This window comes from Nilaparvata lugens, chromosome 14 (assembly GCF_014356525.2).
Source record: "Nilaparvata lugens isolate BPH chromosome 14, ASM1435652v1, whole genome shotgun sequence".
Classification (NCBI taxonomy): domain Eukaryota; kingdom Metazoa; phylum Arthropoda; class Insecta; order Hemiptera; family Delphacidae; genus Nilaparvata; species Nilaparvata lugens.
In genome coordinates this window covers 21,637,049-21,660,439 of record NC_052517.1, presented here as the reverse complement: position 1 = coordinate 21,660,439, position 23,391 = coordinate 21,637,049, and the positions used below count along the sequence as shown (strand labels likewise).

The 23,391-nt window shown below is 32.4% G+C and overlaps 2 protein-coding genes across 4 annotated transcripts in view; both read right to left on the bottom strand.

Annotated features, from left to right (window-relative positions):
• Positions 1-23,391, bottom strand: part of LOC111057264 (rho guanine nucleotide exchange factor 19) — a 66,603-nt gene that overhangs the window by 4,961 nt on the left and 38,251 nt on the right. For 2 of the 3 annotated variants that reach the window (XM_039441081.1, XM_039441080.1), the window contains exons 11-15: positions 22,064-22,228; positions 19,020-19,224; positions 18,244-18,512; positions 16,336-16,474; positions 13,954-14,170 (exon numbers count right to left, since the gene is read on the bottom strand). In XM_039441081.1, coding sequence (XP_039297015.1) covers positions 13,954-14,170; positions 16,336-16,474; positions 18,244-18,512; positions 19,020-19,224; positions 22,064-22,228 — 995 coding nt within the window. Of the gene's footprint in view, positions 1-13,953; positions 14,171-16,335; positions 16,475-18,243; positions 18,513-19,019; positions 19,225-20,129; positions 20,295-22,063; positions 22,229-23,391 lie in introns of all 3 variants that reach the window. The other variant, XM_039441082.1, reaches the window with a different exon arrangement.
• Positions 4,749-6,777, bottom strand: LOC120354242. The gene is made up of 2 exons (XM_039441083.1): positions 6,407-6,777; positions 4,749-5,794 (listed from the first exon to the last, which is right to left on the bottom strand). Exons 1-2 carry the CDS (start codon positions 6,621-6,623, stop codon positions 4,779-4,781), a joined length of 1,233 nt encoding a protein of 410 aa, XP_039297017.1. The 5' UTR covers positions 6,624-6,777; the 3' UTR covers positions 4,749-4,778.

The following is a 23,391-nucleotide window of genomic DNA, read 5'->3' as shown; positions in this document are numbered from 1 at the left end:
TTCACTTTCATCTTCTTGGGAACCATGTATACTTGATTATGAGTTTAATTCCATTGTCTGCAAGACTGCTTCAAGCAACTAAGGTTATTAATTTTGAATATGATTTGATTTGAATAAATTAAGGAATTCTAGCACATATTCTTAAAATATTAGGTATAGAAGATGGATTATTGATTAAGTTCACTTTCATCTTTTCAGGAACCTGTAGTTAAAGAAAACAAAATGGAGAGAAGTCACCCTAATGGGAAGCTATTCTGAACCAGGACATGAAAATGGAGGAGTTCAATAATAATTGTGAGTAGACTACTTTTCTATTACAGTTTTATGATACTATAGTTTTAGTTCATACTCTTGCTCTCTTTCTATCATACACATAGCCACAAGAGTTGAGTGACACAACCTTCAACCAAAAAGCATCCCTCTCACTCACTCCTACTATCGCTCTCTTTCACACACCTGAAACCGGTTGGCATGCACAGTGCAACTTGATAAAGAGAGGAATTCCAGATTGAAGCTGAGAGGTTAGAGGGTGCGGGCGGGCGGTGCTTGTGCACAAGTCAAACAGCTTTCAGTTTCTCAACCAAAAAGCATCCGTCTCACTCACTACTACTATCATACTCTCTTCTACTTACTACCTCTCACTCACTCCTACTATTATGCTCTCTTCTACCTACTCCCTCTCACTCACTACTACTATTATGCTCTCTTCTACTTACTCTCTCTCACTCACTCCTACTATCATACTCTCTTCTACTTACTACCTCTCACTCACTCCTACTATTATGCTCTCTTCTACCTACTCCCTCTCACTCACTCCTACTATTCATTCATAATTGAAACTTTTGAAAGAACATAGAATTTTTTATTGATTTTAGGAGGCCAGGAGATTATCATTCACTACCAGGATATCACCAAGACAAAAATTCTTGGAATACCACACTCATCTCCATACATCATCATATCATGGTAGAAAGGTATTTCAATAAGACTAATTGATATTAAGTTTAGTTTAGTTTTTATGTATATTAAAAAAACATACAAAAATGTATAGGCCCATTACAGAGAGAGGTATAAATGGAAACTGTTTGCGTTTTAGATGGGATAAGTTTGAAATTATTGATCCTATATTGATATTTCAAAACTTGAAACCAATTGTACTTGATATATGTTTAAGAGAAGCTGAAAAATTTAATTATAATATAAAATGGTATGTTGCTCTCAAATTAAAGCTAAAGAAATTAGTTGCAGATCATGAAATGGATACTACACCAACATTTCATGGGATAGCACGAACAATTCTACAAATTCAAGATAACATAAATGAGTTTAGTGTTCAATGGGATGAAGCAGAAGGTATTATATGGAATAAAATAGATAAATTCATACAATATGGTAGTGGTTGGGTGATTAATTCAATTGAATGTTTTGATTTGAATATTGTTTGCTACAAACCAATATATTCAGGAACATATGTGCCAACTCCCAAAAAGCTTGATAATAAGAAATCAACCATTAATATAAAAAATGAAGATCAGAAATCATTCTTATGGTCAGTACTATCATTCTTCAATGAAGATCAAAAACACAATAGAGTAACAGACCTACAAAAATACTCACATTTAGTTAATGTTGGGGATTTGGAATTCCCTCTAAAAATAGAAGACATTCCAAAATTTGAGAGTTTCAATGAAGATATTTGTATTAATGTGTTGAGTTATGAGGATGAGAAGGATATTATATATCCCATATTTACATCTAAGAATAGGGGAAGGAAGCATACAATAACTCTTCTTTTCCTAAAAAAACAACATTATATTCTAGTGAAGAATTTATCAAGATTGTTGTCTGATCAAACAGAACATCATGGAAAAGTCGAGATATGTCCCTATTGTTTACATAGATTCACAAAGAAAAATGCTCTTGCTAATTTAGAAAAACATCTAGAATTATGTTCATTGAATAAATGTCAAAGAGTTAGAATGCCACAAGAGGGGGAGATATTGAAATTCTCGAATTATAGTTACACTCTCAAAGTTCCATACATTATATATGCAGATTTTGAATGTATGATTATTGATAATATTCACAAACCTTGTGGTTATGGTTATTTGATAATAGATGAAGAGGGGGAGATATATTATGGTCCAAAAATTGTTAGGGCCAATAGCTTGGAGGAATCTGAGAAATTGATTGATAATTTCATAGATGAATTAGAAACACATAGTGTTATATTGAAAAAGAAATTGCAAACTATTATTGATATGAATTTCACTACAGAAGATGAAAAGACATATTTACAACAAAAATCTTGTTGTTTATGTACAAAACCCATAGATTTCATTGATAGGGTCAGACATCACTCTCACTCAACAGGAAAGTTTATTGGTGCTGCACATAATACTTGTAATTTAAATACGAAAAAAGTAAAATTCATACCAGTAATTTTCCACAATCTAACTGGATATGATATGCATTTCATTCTGAAATCTCTTGGAAATTATAGAAAAAAAATTAGCACTATTGCAAAAAGTAGTGAGAAAATAATGACAATGACATTGAATAACACATTAAGATTTATAGACTCATTGAATTTTCTACATTCTTCTCTTGATAAATTAGTTGCTATAAATCCTGAGTTCAAGCTACTTCAACAACATTACCCTCCAAATAAAATTGATCTACTAAGAAAAAAACAATTGTATCCATATGAATATATGAACAATTTTCAAAAATTCACTGAAACTGAATTGCCAACTATTGATAAGTTCTATAGTTCTATAGGTGACAAAAATGCAACTGTAGAAGAGTATGAGCATGCAAAAACAGTATGGGAAGTTTTCAAAATAGAGAATCTTGCACAATTCCATGATTTTTATTTGAAAATAGATATTCTTCTCCTTGCTGATGTTTTTGAAAACTTTAGGAAAACATTCATGAATACATACAACATGGATGTAGCACATTGCTACTCTCTCCCTCACTTTTCCTGGTCTGCTATGTTGAAATACACAAAAGTAGAGTTGCAATTAATTTCTGATCCTGATCAGTATTTATTCTTTGAAAAAGGAATTAGGGGCGGAATTAGTATTATTCCACACCGCTATGCAAAAGCCAATAATAGGTATATGAATGATTTCAAGATAAATGAGCCAGAAACATATATTATCTATTGGGACTGTAATAATCTTTATGCCGTGGGAATGAGTTGTAATCTACCACATTCAAATTTTGAATGGATGACAGAAGCAGATATTCAAGAATTCAATGTAGAACAAGATCAAAGTAATGTAGGATATGTATTGGAAGTGGATCTTGAATACCCAAGACATCTTCATAACAGTCATAATGACTATCCTTTAGCACCAGTGAAAGAAAAACCACCAAATGGAAAAACTGAAAAGTTGTTGACTACTTTGGAAGATAAAGAGAAATATATAATACATATTAATAATTTGAAACTATACCTAAGACTTGGCATGAAGCTCAAGAAAATTCATAGAGGGATTAAATTTCTACAATCCAAATGGTTGGAACCATTTATAAACTTAAATACTCAATTAAGAAGAAATGCATGCAATGACTTTGAACGCAATCTTTATAAACTAATGAATAATAGTATATATGGACGAACTTTAATGAATGTGAAAAAACATTCTGATTTTGAAATTGTAACTAATGAAAAAAGACTACATAAACTCATTTCAAAACCAAGAACCAAAAACTGGCATTTATTTGGAGAAAATGTTGTTGGAGTAACCTTAAATAAAGTTGAGATAGTGTTAAATAAACCAATTTATGTTGGAATGGTAATTCTAGAGGAAAGTAAAGCAGTCATGTTTGATTTCCATTATAACTATATTAAAAAAATATTTCCAAACCAATCTAAAGTTTTAATGTCGGATACAGATAGTTTCATGTATTCAATAGAGTGTGATGACATTTATGAAAAGATTAAGATACATGGAGATATATTTGACACATCAAACTATGAAAGAAATCATATGTGTTATAGTGATAAAAATAATAAAATTATAGGGAAATTTAAAGATGAACTAGGAGGCCAAATAATATCTGAATTTGTAGGTTTGAAACCGAAAATGTATTCATTCATATTATCCGATAATACAGAAGAAAAGAAGGTAGCGAAGGGTATAACAAAAAGTGCTCAGGAAAAGCAATTAAGTTTCAAATTATATAAAGATTGCTTATTTCAGGGAAAGACAAAAGTTGTAAAGTTTTATTCAATTGAAAGTAATCTTCACACAGTAACTACTGTGAAAAGAGAGAAGTTAGCTTTATCACAACATGATAATAAAAGATTTTTGGAAAATGATGGGATAAGTACCTTGGCTTTTGGACATAAAGATATAGAGAGTAGGAAGAGGAAACATGTTGATGATGATCATTGAGAAAGTATATATGAAAAAAAAATGATTTTCTAGATTCTATATTAATACAATTTTTTTTAGCTCTAAGATTCTTTGCTATTTTAGAATATAAGATTTTTTTACTTCAACTTTTGATTTTTATCAGTGAATATTGTTGTATAATTTGTATATATTATTAAATTTGAGCTTGTTTATAATATCAAGAGTTATAAAAACATTGTATGATTTTTTTCTTGAATAATCTAATAATTAGAATCAATGAATTTATTATAGTTGTATAGTTTGTATTTGTGTACATATATGGAATACTGAAATATATTCTATAATGATTTTAAGAGTAGATAATTTTATTATTGAGATTTATTCTAATCTCTATCTAGAATTTTAACTTTACATTACTTTCCTAACCATGCCACTCAATGGTGTGTATTCATAGATATTATCATAGAGAATTAGGCAATAGGCGGTTGTTTTTGGTTTGAAATTTTCTGTTGAATCAAATGTTAATTTCACATCTATTGCTCCAGATTTTAATAATTCATTTTGTCTGCTGCAGTCTATAACAATTAATGGTGTGTATTTATCAAATGTATCATAGTCTATTGATGTATAGCTATCATGTTGTCTATGAGGATAGTATGAATGTTGAAAATCCGAAAACATATGATACAACAAGTGTTTATTACCCATTATACTATCATAGGGGAAGTATTGTGCATTCAAATACAAGCGAATATTGTTGAGTTTACAAAAATCAAAGTTTGACATATTTTCAGCTATACTATTTTTCTTATCTCTTTGAAATCCAAGAATAATGAATCTAGGCTTTTCCATTTGTGATGCTGTTTTCACTGTCCATTGTTGTGTGGTGGCTTCAGGTAATGATGGAAATTCATGAAGCTGCCATGATCTGAATGGTATGACAATACCCTTATCATTGTGAGATAGATTTAATAAATCAATGCGAATTGAGTCTGAAACATGTATATAGGGTACACGCCATTGTATCTTTGTTATATCAATTTTTACTTTACCTGCTGTTGTTGATTGAATACTGTTTTTATCTGATGATGATCTTAGAAGAACTAACTCCTGCCGAACATTCAATATAACTTTTTTATAATCTTCCATTATACCCAACCACATTTCTAATGGTATACAAAAACTGAATTTTTCTAAATTTTTCCATCCTTGTAATTTCCATCCAGCATTTTCCATTACTTTTTCATTGAGTGCAGATTGAGATAGAAGATTTTTCATTGTGGTTGTAATTCCTACATTACGTGTACGATCAACTTCAACCCCACCCAGTTCATATCTAATTTCATCAAATAAATGTGCTACACCATTGTTTATTAGTGAATAGTCTGTTTTTGTATCATCTGCTTTCTTAACATCAATATTACCTTCAATTAGGAGGAAACTTTTACTTGGTAGCGTGTAAATATCTTGTTGATTGACACTGATACGAATTTCATCATTATAATTATATGTTTGAGATGCATATGGGGTGTGACTATGATATTCAAGTTTAGTTACACTTTCATCAAATTTCACTTTATCACTAACATTGAATATACTACTACTACTGTTAATATGATTTATTATACTTTTTTGATTCATGATTATAATTTTTACCTCTATTTTTATTATATACAATAAATCCTAATCTTTGTAATAATTTCATATTTCTTTGTGAAAGTTCTCTACTTCCTACACCTCTATCATCATTATTGTATTGTGACAAAATATTTGAAAATATAAGCATTCTTTTTTATACTATTGTGTTTTTTTAATATGTAAACGTACTGTTATTACCTCTCCTCGAAAATTTATCAATTCACCATCTTGATCTACCAGTTTGATACTTATAACACTTAATCTATTTGTATTTATTGGAAGATAAACTACTGTTGTGGGTGATACTATTATTTTAAAACCAGGCGGAACAGTTGTATAAAATTCATATAATGTATGTCCCTCATTCCCATTATTATAGGATCCTTGAACAATATTACCTTCAATTAGGAGGAAACTTTTACTTGGTAGCGTGTAAATATCTTGTTGATTGACACTGATACGAATTTCATCATTATAATTATATGTTTGAGATGCATATGGGGTGTGACTATGATATTCAAGTTTAGTTACACTTTCATCAAATTTCACTTTATCACTAACATTGAATATACTACTACTACTGTTAATATGATTTATTATACTTTTTTGATTCATGATTATAATTTTTACCTCTATTTTTATTATATACAATAAATCCTAATCTTTGTAATAATTTCATATTTCTTTGTGAAAGTTCTCTACTTCCTACACCTCTATCATCATTATTGTATTGTGACAAAATATTTGAAAATATAAGCATTCTTTTTTATACTATTGTGTTTTTTTAATATGTAAACGTACTGTTATTACCTCTCCTCGAAAATTTATCAATTCACCATCTTGATCTACCAGTTTGATACTTATAACACTTAATCTATTTGTATTTATTGGAAGATAAACTACTGTTGTGGGTGATACTATTATTTTAAAACCAGGCGGAACAGTTGTATAAAATTCATATAATGTATGTCCCTCATTCCCATTATTATAGGATCCTTGAACAATATTACATTCAACACGAATACTATTTATACGCATAATATGAACTGGTTTTGTAGATATATGCCATTCATTTGCTGATAACTTTGTGTGTTGAAAACCAAGAATTGGACCAATACTATCAGTCATACTGAGATCAATTTCTTTGTCTGCATACAACTCACATTGTAATGTATTATTATTTGCTTCAATTTTCAATTGATTGCTTGTAAGATTGAGTTTATCTCTTATATAAGTTAGAATATCTTCCAATTCATATGATCCCTCAGGTATTTGTACCTGTTGTTTATTATAAATAAATTTATCATTAATATTGGTTTCAATATTTGGAATTGTATTGTATGTGTATAAATTCACTAGTCCTACTTCATAGTTGCTAGAATCATCTAAATCAACTGGTGGAAAAATTTCACAAACCAATGGGTTCTGATTTGCTGTTAGTGTAAACATGATTATTTATGATATATTTTTTATAAAGCCATAATAGACATAAGTGACCACATACTATTGAGTTATTATTCATTTCTTGATATTTCTTATAGTTGTAACATATTCTCACACCTTTCATATAATCTATTAATTCTAGTGGTGGTGATAAATTTCCAAAACTATCAAAATACTCACAAACATTTTTATGTTTGATATAACAAGTCCAATGACTCCCAATCCCACTTTCTCCATCTAAATTTATTACACCAATTTCTAAATCTTTGTATGGTGTTTCTGGTAGATTATCTCTCATATAGACACCACGAAGGGGTATATTAAGTTTCTTTGCATAGTTTATGATTTCAATATTCGAGAATGGTGTTTTTTTTTAAGATTTTCCTTAATGTTTTTCCTATTTCTTCACTTCTTTTTCTATTATTTTTTCTCTTTAATTTCTTAATTCCACAACCTTTGTATGGCTTCAAGAATAGTCCACCACCAAATTTAGTTTTAGCATTCAATAGATTTGTAACAAGATATGCTGCAGAGCGTTCACCTAAACCTGCATCAGGAGATTTCACTCTCTCCCAAGCAAGTGCAGCTAGCTTTCTATCAGCATCCATTCTATTCTGATTAGGGTCATTGTATGCAATATCATGTGCTCGACATGCTTCATCCAATTTATTTATTCCTTTATCTCCTCTTTTCAATCTTTTCTCAAGTTTGGTGCCGGGCCCGCAAAAATTGTAGCCGGGGATATGGAGCTCAACAGGTAGGAAGTCAATTGCTTTGTTCAATACACTACCAATTATACCAGATCCTAATTTTTTCTTAAGCTTTTTCAATAATATTTTTTTTCCAACACCAATATTTTTCTTCTTTATCATTTTTATTATATATATTTTTTCTCATCAACTATCCTCCTAAATGGGGTAATATCCTACAATATTCAAATCAAAAGATTCAACCGAATCAATTACCCATCCACTTCCATGCTGTACAAATCTATCTATTTTCTTCCACATATTAGCTTTAATCTCAAGCCATTGATTATTAAATTCATTTATATTATCTTGAATTTGTAGAATTGTTCGTGCTCTTCCATGAAAGGTTGGTGAACTATTCATTTCATAATCTCCAACTAATTTCTTCAGCTTCAATTTGAGAGCAACATACCATTTTATATTATTGTTGAATTTTTCAGCTTCTCTTAAACAGATATCAAGTACAATTGGTTTCAATTTTTGAAATATTGTATCTGGATCTGTAGTATCTATTTTTTTCCATCTATATAGGAGACATTTACCATTAAAAGCTTGTGTCTTTTCAAAACTCTCCATACCAGTTATTATTTTTATTATAGTAAAAAATTACTGGGTCTGGTTAACCAAACCTACAATTTTTTTCTAGGTGTACTCACCCACACATACAGTACATTTTTCTTACATGTTGTTTTCATACCAAAATTTGAATTTATTTTTAGAAGAGGGTGGGAATTGTTGGAGTAAGTTTGGATCAGTTAAATTATTCCATTGTCTCCTATCATTGAGATCAACATTCTGTGGTAGATAATATGAATCAATTTTTTTTGCTAAACTAACTATATTTTGTAATATATTAATTAATTCTTCAGTCTCTTGATTTCTAGTTTGTTTTCTACTCAAATGGCATCCAAATTTATCAATACTCATGTTTTTAATATAGTATTAAACTTCATGTTTATATATGAATTTTTCATCAAACCATGCTCTAAAGAACCAGGGTTGTACTCTTTCAGCAGAATACTTTTTATACTTTGATAATAATTGTGGATCTGACATTGCTTTATATTGATCATTCTTATTAAGATCGATTTCTGGTATATTATGAGCAGCTAATGGTATGTATTGTATAATCCTTATAAAATTCTGAATTAAATTTCTAATTTCAATATTAATATCATTATTATTACTATCATGCAAATATCGACCAAATTTATCAATAGACATTGCACAAGAACAGTTATATATTTTTTCTATAATACTAAATTTCCACCTATAATTATTCCAATTTCACGTAACTCTTCAATAATAGATGCAATTTCAGAATTGTGTCCAGTGTGTCCTGCTAGTTTAGAATTTACTAACAACTCTAATCTTTCACATAATTCATTAGGATCATCCCAATAGACATAATTCTTTTTCATTTTCTTCTTTGGTAATTCAATTTGCATATCTTCTTCTACTCCTTCCACATGCATTCCTCCTCCTCTACCAGAGATAGGTTTCTTCTTAGATAACTTTGGAGGAAATAAATTTTTAATTATACTTGTGTATTTATACCCATGATTCCTTTTAACACGTCCCAAACTATCAAGATGAACTCTAGTTATTTCAAGTATTCGTTTATAGGTTTTTAAATCTTTCCTACCATAAATAAATGTATCTGGTACTGCTTTGAATAGTAATTCCAATAGACCATGTGTGAGAGTAAATGAATGTTGGTTATCAATTATAATATCATTATTTTCAAATTTGACTACTTTATCACCAATTTGCCACTCATCAATATCGGGGTTGAAGTGAACACCATATATATTACCTCTTTTTGTTGATCTCATGAAATTGTCTATATAAGTAGATACACTGCGCCTACGTGCAGATGATTTTAGTCTTTGGAGACTTGTATCAAATATATTTCTCAAACCATGTTCTTTATTTGATTCTTCTTCTACTGATACTTCTTCATCATTATCATCATCTACTCTATTTTCTTCTTCATCTTCTAATTCTTCATCATCCAATTCTACATCATCTAATTCTTCTTCTTTTTCTTGTTTTAATTCTTCTTTTTCCTTTTTAATAGTTGCTTCTAGAAAAGGTTGTTTCAATTGTTTCAATGATTCTGTAATAGGTTTAAATTGTTTTTGAAAGTTTTCCTCCTCACTTGCTACATCACCTGATAATTGACGGTGCTTTTGGAGTATTGAATCACGCAGTTGTTTAATATTTTTCTTGAGTGCACTCAACTCTTTCAAATCTTTCCTATACATTTTTATATTACTGTATAAATTTATCAAAACCAATTCTATATCTACCATTACTTCTAGTACACTCTTTGTTTATAACTAGAAATGTGTTATTATTTTTTTTCCAAGCTTGAGCACACATTTCTTCAAATTCTTTCTTATTCATATCAGGATAAATATGATCAAAATATATGTGTGTTAAATTACGATTATCTTGTTTAAATAGAACAATCAAGTTTGTGTTATCACGAATTAACTGCTTGGGTATACTGGAATAAGTTTGAGAAATGTAGAAACAATCAATATCATTATGTCTACCCATACTGAAATAGTTACGGATATTCTGTTGATTTTCCATACAAATATCATCAAAAATCATAACTGAATTTGGATGTGCATCATTTGGGTGTGGTATTTCATCATTATCTTGATACATGTTGAAGTCAATTTCAGGTATTTGTATCATAATCTGCTTTAGAAGTTGGTATTTATCTTGTTGATGTGATTTGGTGAATACATATAAGTTTGAAAACTTGACACCATTCTGTGCAAATAGTAAATTGAATACTGTATTTGTTTTCCCAGAATTACTTGGACCACAAACAATACATCTTATGGAATTTGGTAAAAGTTCGCTGTGTCTGTGATAATTGATATTCTTCTTAGTAAGGAATTTATCAAAATTTATGACAGGTAGTTTTGATTGATGTTGTTTCAATTTCAGCATATTTTTTATTATATTACGTTATATCATCACCTTCAACCCATGAATTATAAGATTTATCGAATCCAAGCCATTTAACATACAATTTACTACCCTTTTTCTTTAATACTTTTTCAATGAGGAATATATCTGGATATTTTGTTTTATTCATTTCATATTCATAGAATGTACCCTTAATAATTTCATTGTTCATATCTTTTAATCTATAAGTAAAGGGTATAGTGGGGAGAACATTTTGTATGGTGAAAATCTCATTTGTCCAGTTTGGGAGATAACCTTTCTCAAATATTGATTTGTATCGACTAATGCGTACCTTATCACCAATTCTATACTTTGGTTTACTTTGATTGCCAATTTTACGTTGTGCACTTTTATCTAAATTCATTAGTACATATTTTTCATTTTCTTTATTTACATCAATTGGTTTCATATTAATGCTACGATGTGTGGTGTTGTTATATTTTAAGATAAGTTTTGGTAACAGTTCCAACCATTTATGATTACCCTGTATAGTGAATTCACGGAACATATTCTCTTTAAGAGTTCTGTTGAAACGTTCACAAATTGCAGCTTTCTTATCACTATATGTACTGTAATGGTTGATCTTATATGTTTTGAAGAGATTCTGAACAGTTGTGTTGTAGAACTCTTTACCTGCATCAGTTTGAAAATTGATAATCTTATGTTTTTGGAGTATTGGTTTCAATGCTGCTGCCACCTCATTTCCAGTTTTAGTTTTCATTGGTATTGCAAATGCAAATTTACTGAAACAGTTTATCACAGTTAGTATGTATCTAAAGTTCTTATTTAATGTGCTATAGTTGGACATGTCAACAATATCAGCTTGATATAAATCTGTTAGACCTTTTATTTCAGTGCGACGTGTGAGGAAATTACGTCTGACTCTACCATGTAGCTCATGTGCAAGTTTCTCTCTTGTGGACATTCCTTTTTAAATATACAAAGTTGAGGTATCCAGGTGGGGTGGGAGATAATCTATTCTTCTATATTTATTACATTTTTTTCATACCATTCTTTAAAAGAGATTCCAGAAGAAAGTGAGAATTGTTGGATCAAGTTTGAATCAGTCATATACTTCCACTCTTTTTCATTATTGAGATTAATGTTTGGAATATAGGGTGCAGCTAATGGTATGATTTGTAGAACATAGAAAAAATTCTGAATCAAATTTTTAATATCAACATTAATATCATTATTATTTCTATCATGCAAATATCGACCAAATTTGTCAATACTCATGATCTATTTTTATTATGGATCCTTATTTTCTGTTCAATCCTAACAAATGGATCTAGTTTTCCCATGAGATCCTTATTTTCTGTTCAATCTTGACAAATGGGGTGTCAATGGATTCGTTATTAGATTTACTGGAAAAAGTTACTCTTGTAGATTTTTTGTAAAATTAACGGTTTCTTAGTTATTCAAGAAATAAAAAAAAGCTGGATCTAGTTTTTTTTTCCAAAAAAGTGGGAAATCTTCATTTGAGGTTTATTGTGAGATTAGGGGTATGGCTAGGTTAGGTTAGATCGGATTACATTGGATTGGGCAAGGTTAGAACCAAGAATCAGATTTGGAGCCAGGTTTGAGCCAGCTTTTCTCCAGAAGTCTCACTTTACCCCTACTTAAAGACCTTTTGAGACGTTTCTTATTACATGGTTAATGTCAGGTGTCTGTCAATTCAGATACCAAGAAACTTCATTGCCACAGGGCAGCTACTGGAATCATAATTTTTCTAAACGTGAAATAGATATCACTAATTTTGTCCTCATTCAATGAAAGTTTATTCGCCGAGCACCAATCTTTTAAATCAGTTGTGAAATTGGATAGAGCATTTTCAACTTCAGAATTTGTCTTACCTTTAACCTTTAAGCCAAAATCATCAGCAAACAAAATGCCAGAATTAGATTCACTTGCAATAGAGTCAGGAAGATCATTAATGTATATATTGAAGAGTATAGGTCTCAAGGGACCGTCTTTTGTCCGTCTTATAGAGCGTCTTTTGTTTCTGATATTACTTTTTCGACACACTGCACAGAAAGCAGCTGTTTTCCAGTCCCTACGTAGATCTGAAAGACATTTGCAGACGACTCTCGTCTGACGTCAGAACAAGTTTCTTTCCGGCCGCTTTTTGAAAATTTTTGAAAATGTGTTTGGACAACTGTGCCATATGGTGCATTGTGTTCAGGAGGGTGAGATCGGAAATTTCCACCCCACTTTGAGTACCCTACGACGTCTGGTTCTTGAGATATGAGACATCAAAGTTCCCCCCCCCCTCATAAAACATTCTCATTCAATTTATTATTCTTATATAGCTGATGCCAGAAAGTTAGGCGGCTTCGTGGGTCACATGGTGTAACCTACTCACAGCTGATGCAATGCATCTATTTATTGCCAAGCTACATGACAACTCTACTTGACAACATCAGCTGTTGGAACGCACAAGAGACCCACGAAACCGCCTAACTTTTTGGCGTCATCTATACCTGTAGTGTGGCGAAAAATATCGTACGCGACTCTCTCAGAAAGGTGTTTACGTATTCGGAAACTATCATCATACTGTAAACACTAACTGTCTGTGCTTGTAGCATAATATACTATTTACAATTTTCGGCTTTTGGCGAGCGTAGCGAGCCTTATTTTCTTTATTCTAAAAATTCCAGTACCATGGGATATCTATCATGCTATCTTTTCTCTATGTTATTACTACTTGTACAGTATTAGTATTATAAAATTTTCTAGATTTAGTAATAGCAGTGTGTACGTACCATCTGCCATTTTTCTTGTGACATTGATGATATCGGTTGGATGGAGAGTGAGTTCGTCGGGCTGACTGTGGAGGGGCTGAGGTTGGTAGGAGTGAATGGCAATCACCTGGGGGCAGTCCCACGCCTCATAGATCGACTCCCCTTCCTCACTGGCCTGGGGCGGGGCAAACGCCTGCAGCCACCGCTGTTGACATGTCTCAGAGTCGCAGCTGACTAGCTGAAGGGCAGACAATCAGAGTAAGGTTAGTTGAAATTAGTACATTATAGTACTTTACGTAACAAGTCCGGTAACGATAATTTACCGCATAAGTATGATTGTTTAAAAAAGTGTTGGATGCTTCTGAAACAGGTCAATTGGCTCAGGCTACCTTTTGTGACCTCAGCAAGGCATTCGATTGTGTCGACCACACAATCCTGCTGAATAAACTTGGTCTCTACGGTATGAACAGTGTAAGCCTCATGTTAATTGGGTCATACTTATTTGACCGTAAGCAAATAGTCTATGTAGATCATACTAAATCTAAGGTAAAAATGATCAAGTTTGGTGTTCCTCAGGGCTCTATCCTTGGACCTGTACTGTTCACCCTGATGATAAATGATCTTCCATTATCAGTGACATCTCAGTCAATGCTTTACGCAGATGATACCACTTTATTCAATTCAGACTCAGATTTTCAAAAACTCGCGTTTACGATGGAACATACTTTAAACCAAGCAAGCATATGGTTCAGGGCAAATGGTTTCCTATTGAATAATAATAAGACTCAACAAATGATTTTTAGCTTAAGAGAGATTCCAACAGATAATAGCGTAAATAATGTTAAGTTTCTAGGTTTATATATTGACGAAATATTAATATGGGAGCCACATATTGAGTATGTAAATAGTAAATTGTCTAGGGTTATTGATTTGTTGAAGCAATTAACAAATTATGTACCTGATAGCTATGTAAGGTCTGCTTATTTTGCATTTTTTCAAAGTATTCTTTTATATGGCGTGTTGTTTTGGGGTAACTGTAGCCATGTTAGCAGTGTGCTTTCACTTCAGTAAAAAGCCATCAGGATATTAGCAGATGCGCGTAATAGTACTGAACATTGAAGACATTTGTTTATTAAGTTGAGAATCTTAACAATCATAAATCTTTATATATACACTGTTCTAATACATGTAAAAACAAAGGTAGAGAAAATTCCAAGACATACCATACATTCTTATGCAACAAGAAATAAGAATAGACTGAATATACCATTCCAAAGGCTTTCAAAGTCAATGAATGGCTACAATATTATAGGTCTGAAACTGTACAATAAGTTACCTCTAAGCTTAATAAAGGAGTCTACAGATAGATTTAAAATGAAACTTTTCAACTGGTTAGTGAAAACACCAATGTATTCTATACAAGAGTTCTTGGATTCCGATATGATTATTGATGTTTGATTCCTTGATTGCTTAAAGCTTTTCTTTCTTGTTTTAACCATTTTGACAGGGCCTTATTTAGTACTGTTGTTTGTATAGTGATGAATATTTAAATTCTTCTGGGTTTATTTTGGATGTAGTTATGTTTATGTATATCGTATATACTTTCAATTACATTAATTTATAATCTTCTGACTTGTATAATGTCTAGTATAGTTTTGACTTTGTCCATTGCCAATGCTGCTTAATGACAATAAACATTTATTTATTTGTTCCTGCCCGAAACGTAGTTGAGGGCAGAATTATTTATTTATTTATTTACATACAAAAGCTCACATAATAAATCCATGAAGAGTCTTATTGACATCAACTAGCTTAGATACATAATATTTGATGCAAAATAAGAATGAAAAAAAAAATAAAATTGTAAACACAATTTCTGAATACTAATAAGATAAGAAGAGGCGAAATGAAAAAATAAAATAAACCAATGATAATAGAAAATGAAGAAGATGAAATAAAATAAAAAAAGAATAAAATAGAGAATGGAGGAAAAATAGGGCTTTAGAAGAGAGAAAAAAAGTGAGGGAATTTAGTATAATTATTTATCAATCATGAGTCAGCTATAGAGCGATATGCTAGTTCACAGGATTTCTTAAAGGTTTGGAAACGGTCAGCAAACGGATCAATGCAGTGGCTTATTCTATTGTACAAACGTAAAGTTCTGTATATGTAAGAATTGCAATGATGAGTCGTTCTGATAAATGGCATGTGAAACAGAATATTTGGTCTTGGTCTATGAACTGGGACATGAAGTTGCAACATACTTATAAATTATCATACGAATGTGGTAAATACGTCACCGTACAAGTTACGTACAATATTTTTGGTCATACTTATCTAAGAAAGAATAATCATTATTAAATTGAACGTGTCATTTCAAGAAGAACAAAATGAATGGCCTACCATTTCGACTAGCTTTCCTTCGTGGTTTTTGAGCATGGCCACTTTGATTAGATACTTGAGCGCATTTCCAACATCGTCTTCTGCCGTCATCTGGATGAGATTGCGTGGGCAGTGGTCCAGTACTAGGAAACTCTCCTCACTGCAAAAGAAAAAGAATATATTAATTAATTAAAGCTGAGCTTTAGTGTTTACGAGTTTGTGTTGCTTGAATGGTTCCAAATTTTCTTAAATAACTCAATATTATTCGTTACAAGTGGTAATTGAGTGAAATATTTCTAATTAATTTATTAATTCAAGCCATCTAAATTCAAATTTATAGTTTTCATTTTTGTTTGGACTGGAATTTTATCAAAATTCTACACGTGAAATTCTAACCTTATTTCGGACTTTTTCACCTATAAATTTGGAAGAAAAATAGCACAAGGACTATCTTATTATTTTATCTTTCAGTGTCATTTGCATTGTAAATAGATAAATTGTAAATTTTGCCTCTTTTCAACTAAGAGAAACTACAACAAAATATTCAAAATCAATTAATTTTGTCTCTTTTTAAATGAGATAGAAGACCAGTAATATACATAGCCCATGACAGATTTAACAACAGTGCGGAGATGGAGAAGGATAGCGCTATCTGCTTTGTGGAATGATAGACAAGGATAGCAACACCAATGTTAAACAGGTGCTGCCATTATAACATGGAATTCACTGTAGAAAATTACTATAGTGAGGTCCACGTTATAATAGCAGTGTTTGATTGGCAATGGTATTGCTATCCTTGTCTGATAGCGTAATGGTATTGCTATTCATTCAACAAAGCAGATAGCGCTATCTCTTTCTGCTTTGCTCTGTTGCCAGATGGTCTTTCAACAATGTAGAATTAATAATTAATTAACAAAATATTTAATCTTATTTATGTAAATTCATTATGAAATTATTAAAAAATATAATTTTTTGCTTAATAAAATATAATTGATTGTTTTTAACGAGAATGAACAGATAATATTACATTAATAAACCTGTAACTGCTACAGTCTATAGAAGGCATTGACAAGACAGAGGATCGGCAACGTTGTTCGTCTATCTTTCTCCACTGCCATTATAACGTGGACCTCACTATACGTAATGCGCATACACTGTTACCCTTCAGCGCTCCAGAAGGGCGGATTTTCAACTACTATAACACAATTTCTAATTCAAAATTCAGAATAAAACTAGAATATTGCTATTTAAAAGCAAAAACAGACATAGGATACGTTATTCTATTATTTTCCACCATCCTCTAACCCTAACCATATTCTAACCTAACCTAACACTTTACGCACAAGTTCTGCACATGAGCAAAATCCTCTCGAATTAGAAGAGATGGTGGAGAAGGATGAGGGGAGAAGAGACTTTGTCACCTATACATTTGGAAGAAAAATAGCACAAGCACTACCTTATTATTTTTTGTGTAGTTGAGAAGTTGATATTGTGGTAATTATTCATATTGAATGAAAAAGACTAAGAAATTGTCAAAAAACCACTGATTTATTGATAATTAGAAAGACCGGTTTCGGTTATTACACCATTGTCAATCTCTGTTAAACTATAAACAGTGGTGTAATAACCGAAACCGGTCTTTCTAATTATCAATAAATCAGTGGTTTTTTGACAATTTCTTAGTCTTTTCCATTCAACCTTATTATTTTATCTACCAATGTTATTTATTACATTAGTGTCATTTGCATTTATAGTAGAAGAGGAGAAGAATAACAAAAGAAACGAAGGAGAAAAGGAGTGTAGAGGAGGAGAAGGAGGAGGAAGAAGAAGACTAGGAGAAGGGGGAACCGGAGGAAGAAGAGGGAAAGTAGAATAAGGATTGTCGGATTCCACTTTTAATTTACATATTTTTCTTAAATTATATCTTACCCCTTCTTCTTGGCGACGAGCAGTACATCATTGAACAAGAAGAGTGTGATCTTAGTTCCTTGTCTAGTCAGCTTCCTGCCGAACGTCTGCTTCTGACCGATTGTCTCCGAGTTGAGTTGCACCACCTGACCGGACCTCACCAGCCACCGGCTCTGTGAGACCAGAGGCAGAGTCCGCACATCGTCCATGAATTCCAGCTGACGACTCAAACGCACCATCTCGATGACTCGCTCCTGTTGACGCGTCGCTTCGTTGCATTTCTGCACAAACTGCGACAAGAAAATAAAAATTAGAATTAAATGTGGTCATTCATTTAAAGATTGATAGGAACTATTCATTTACTTATTATATACTAGCAGGAAACCTGTGCTCCGCAAGAGTCTATATTAAAACTTTACAATCTGAAAACTTGACGTAATGAAATCTTGGAAAGTTGAAAATAGGCTTATAACCATCCTCGTTTAATAAGAATCTATATGCAAAGTTTCAAGTTAATCAGTTGAGTAAAGTAAAATGTAAATTCGTATGGCTTTTGTTGGTGGGGAGTCCCTTGCGGGAAGGTCCCACCGCCTGAATATATAATTTAAGCCGTCAATGGGCCTTACGACTGTCATACTTCAGCCGGGACCGACAGTTTAACTGTCAGTTGATTAGTTGAGACGTGATGATGCGTCATTCGTGAATTTCCTATCCCCTACGTGTAAAAGCAAGATCTTTCCTTTATGGTAGTATAGATTTTATGAATTATTATATAGTTGATGGAAGGACTTATGTACCTCGTTCAATATGCGGAGAGCAGCCTTGCTGGCCTGGTACTCTGCATGGTTGGTGTCCAGTTTAGACAAAATGGCGTCCATTAGCAGTGGCATACGGGTCACCCTCTGCATGGGGAGCATCAGGAACGAATGCAGCGACAGAGACTCACACATGGGGTCTGATTCCAAACGGGCTAACTCTTCTTCGAAACGTTTGTTTGTGTCTCTGAAAATATATAAAAATTAATTATATAAAATACCATACAGATATAAAATGAAGAACAATTCATTTTTCTAATCAAAACCAAAATAAACAAATAATAGAAAATTAGGTCCAAGAAACACGAAGCGTTTTTAATACGTTTTCGCCACACTGCACAGAAAGCAGCTGTTTTCCAGTCCCTACGTAGATCTGAAAGACATTGTTTACAGACGACTCTCGTCTGACGTCAGAACAGGTTTCTTTCCGGCATATTGGTCCCCATATCCTTCTGAACATCTTTCTTTCATCCATTTGATATCTCCTCTTTTGATATGTCCAAAGCTCCGCCAATTTATGTAGATGCATAACAATATAATTATTATCTATAGTTATTATATTACAAATTGCTTTTTCATATCATATACAGTTCAATAATTATTTTCTCAGTCTATATTATGTAAATTCATCTATAATTTTGCTGTGTTGTAAGCTATTGTATATAAGTGTATAAGCCAGTATATATTGTTGTAATCTACATAAATAAAGTACTCAATCAATCAATCCATGTTCAAATTTGTCCATGTCTCAGCTCCATTTGTCACAACCGGTTTTACTAATGTCCCGTGCATCTTCTTTGTTATTCCAGATATTAATCTGCTTTTGATTTTTTTTGTGGTTGGCATAATATGCACGATTTCCCAACATAACTCTCTTGCATATATCAAAACTCGTTTTACAAAACAATATAAATATCACAAAAATATTTTGGAAATTAATTGACCACTACATCAAAATAATAATCGTGGTCAGAGTGAAATAGAGCTATTCATTTGAATTAACACAATATAAAGAAACAGAAAGAGATTTAAATCTAGTATAAATTTAAAAATAGTAGATGAATAATATATAAAAAATGGCTAATAACTCACTTCAACCTCCTCAGTGTGCAATTTAGATCAATCTGGTTTGAGCAGTAGGTGACATAAACGTGGAAATGTTGCTTGGCATGCTGGGAAACCACTTCGCTCAGGTATGCCAACATAATCGACTCTTGCCAGCATCTGTCCAGGGCTGCCAACAGCTTTTCCGAACACCTAAAATAAAATAAAAATAAATTGATTCCGACGCACAGATTTTAGAGAATAAGAACAGAACGTAGACATCGATATTTATTTATTTAAGAATAGCACGAAACCCGTGCTCCGCAAGGGTCTATTTTACAACTTGACAAACTGAAAACCTGACGTAATGCAATCTTGAAGAAATTAAGATAGGCCTATAACCATCCTCGGTTAATTAAGAATCCATATGCAAAATATCAAGTTAATGAGTTGAGTAGTTGAGACGTAATGATGCGTCATTCGTGAATTTCCTATCCCCTACGTGTATTATAAGCCAGTTATTTCCTTTATATAAAATAGATATTAAAAATATTAATTTAGATATGTAGATTTCAGCTCGCAATCAACCTTTTATATTGATCTGTGAATGGTCGGTTGTACGATATCATGCCCTATCTTTTTCCACTGCCATTATAACGTGGACCACACTGTCGTTGTTTTCTATCAAGTAGATATCACCATAGCAAGAAGATAGCTTGAAAAGATATGCCATGGTATAGATCGTTTATGTTCCAAATTTCTTCTCCGATTACCGTCGACTACTGTCTATTATCATTGTGTTGTTGGGAGTGTAAGAGTGTAAGAAGGGCACAGTATGAGAGACTACCAGCGTCACATAGCTTCACCAAAAACAACTACTAGGGCTGTCGGCTTCAGTTAACACTCACATTTGCAACATAGACACCCTATACACTGTCTATTATTAGTGTGTTGTTGGGAGTGTAAGAGTGTAAGAAGGGCACAGTATGAGAGACTACCAGCGTCACATAGCTTCACCAAAAACAACTACTAGGACTGTCGGCTTCAGTTAACACTCACATTTGCAACATAGACACCCTATACACTGTCTATTATTAGTGTGTTGTTGGGAGTGTAAGAGTGTAAGAAGGGCACAGTATGAGAGACTACCAGCGTCACATAGCTTCACCAAAAACAACTACTAGGACTATCGGCTTCAGTTACACTCACATTTGCAACATAGACACCCTATACACTGTCTATTATTAGTGTGTTGTTGGGAGTGTAAGAGTGTAAGAAGGGCACAGTATGAAAGATACTAGCGTCACATAGCTTCACCAAAAACAACTACTAGGACTATCGGCTTCAGTTAACACTCACATTGGCAACATAATACCCTATACACTGTCTATTATTAGTGTGTTGTTGGGAGTGATATCTCCTCTTTTGATATGTCCAAAGCTCCGCCAATTTATGTAGATGCATAACAATATAATTCTAAATCTAGTTATTATATTACAAATTGCTTTTTCATATCATATACAGTTCAATCATTATTTTCTTAGTCTATATTATGTAAATTCATCTATAATTTTGCTGTATTGTAAGCTATTGTACATAAGTGTATAAGCCAGTATATATTGTTGTAATCTACATAAATAAAGTACTCAATCAATCAATCCATGTTCAGAATTGTCCATGTCTCAGCTCCAGTTGTCACAACCGGTTTTACTAATGTCCCGTATATCTTCTCCTTTGTTATTCCAGATATAAATCTGCTTTTGAATTTTTTTTGTGGTTGGCATAATATGCACGATTTCCCAACATAACTCTCTTGCATATATCAAAACTCGTTTTACAAAACAATATAAATATCACAAACATATTTCGGAAATTAATTGACCACTGCATCAAATAATCGTGGTCAGAGTGTAATAGAGCTATCCATTCAAATTAACACAAAATAAAGAAACAGAAAGAGATTAAAATGTGTTGTTACTCACTTCAACCTCCTCAGTGTGCAGTTTAGATCAATCTGGTTTGAGCAGTAGGTGACATAAACGTGGAAATGTTGCTTGGCATGCTGGGAAACCACTTCGCTCAGGTATGCCAACATAATCGACTCTTGCCAGCATCTGTCCAGGGCTGCCAACAGCTTTTCCGAACACCTGGAATAAAATAAAAAATAAATTGATTCCGACGCACAGATTTTAGAGAATAAGAACAGAACGTCTGGTCTGTAGACATCGATATTTATTTATTTAAGAATAGCACGAAACCCGTGCTCCGCAAGGGTCTATATTAAAACTTGACAAACTGAAAACCTGACGTAATGCAATCTTGAAGAAATTAAGATAGGCCTATAACCATCCTCGGATAATTAAGAATCTATATGCAAAATATCAAGTTAATGAGTTGAGTAGTTGAGACGTAATGATGCGTAATTCGTGAATTTCCTATCCCCTACGTGTATTATAAGCCAGTTATTTCCTTTATTGTAGAATAGATATTTAAAATATTAATTTAGATATGTAGATTTCAGCTCGCAATCAACCTTTTATATTGATCTGTGAATTGGTCGGTTGTACGATATCACGGCCTCCTGTCTTTTTCCACTGCCATTATAACGTGGACCTCACTGTCGTTGTTTTCTATCAAGTAGATATATCACCATAGCGAGAAGATAGCTTGAAAAGATATGCCATGGTATAGATAGTTTATGTTCCAAATTTCTTCTCCGATTACCGTCGACTACTGTCTATTACCATTGTGTTGTTGGGAGTGTAAGAGTGTAAGAGTGTAAGAAGGGCACAGTATGAGAGACTACCAGCGTCACATAGCTTCACCAAAAACAACTACTAGGACTATCGGCTTCAGTTAACACTCACATTTGCAACATAGACACCCTATACACTGTCTATTATTAGTGTGTTGTTGGGAGTGTAAGAGTGTAAGAAGGGCACAGTATGAGAGACTACCAGCGTCACATAGCTTCACCAAAAACAACTACTAGGACTATCGGCTTCAGTTAACACTCACATTTGCAACATAGACACCCTATACACTGTCTATTATTAGTGTGTTGTTGGGAGTGTAAGAGTGTAAGAAGGGCTCAGTATGAGAGACTACCAGCGTCACATAGCTTCACCAAAAACAACTACTAGGACTATCGGCTTCAGTTAACACTCACATTTGCAACATAAACACCCTATACCATGGCATATCACCATAAATGATACAGTATTAAAACAATGTGATACAGTATCATCTCCACTAGATACTCAACACCATAATTAGGCTACAGATGTAATTAAATTAGAGATTGCATAAT

Excerpts from the sequence above, each read along its gene's own strand:
- LOC120354242 (XM_039441083.1), bottom strand. The coding sequence starts at position 6,623 with ATGAATCAAAAAAGTATAATAAATCATATTAACAGTAGTAGTAGTATA. Across the intron at positions 5,795-6,406 it reads AAGTTTCCTCCTAATTGAAG|GTAATATTGATGTTAAGAAA; the intron begins GTAATATTGTTC and ends TCCTAATTGAAG.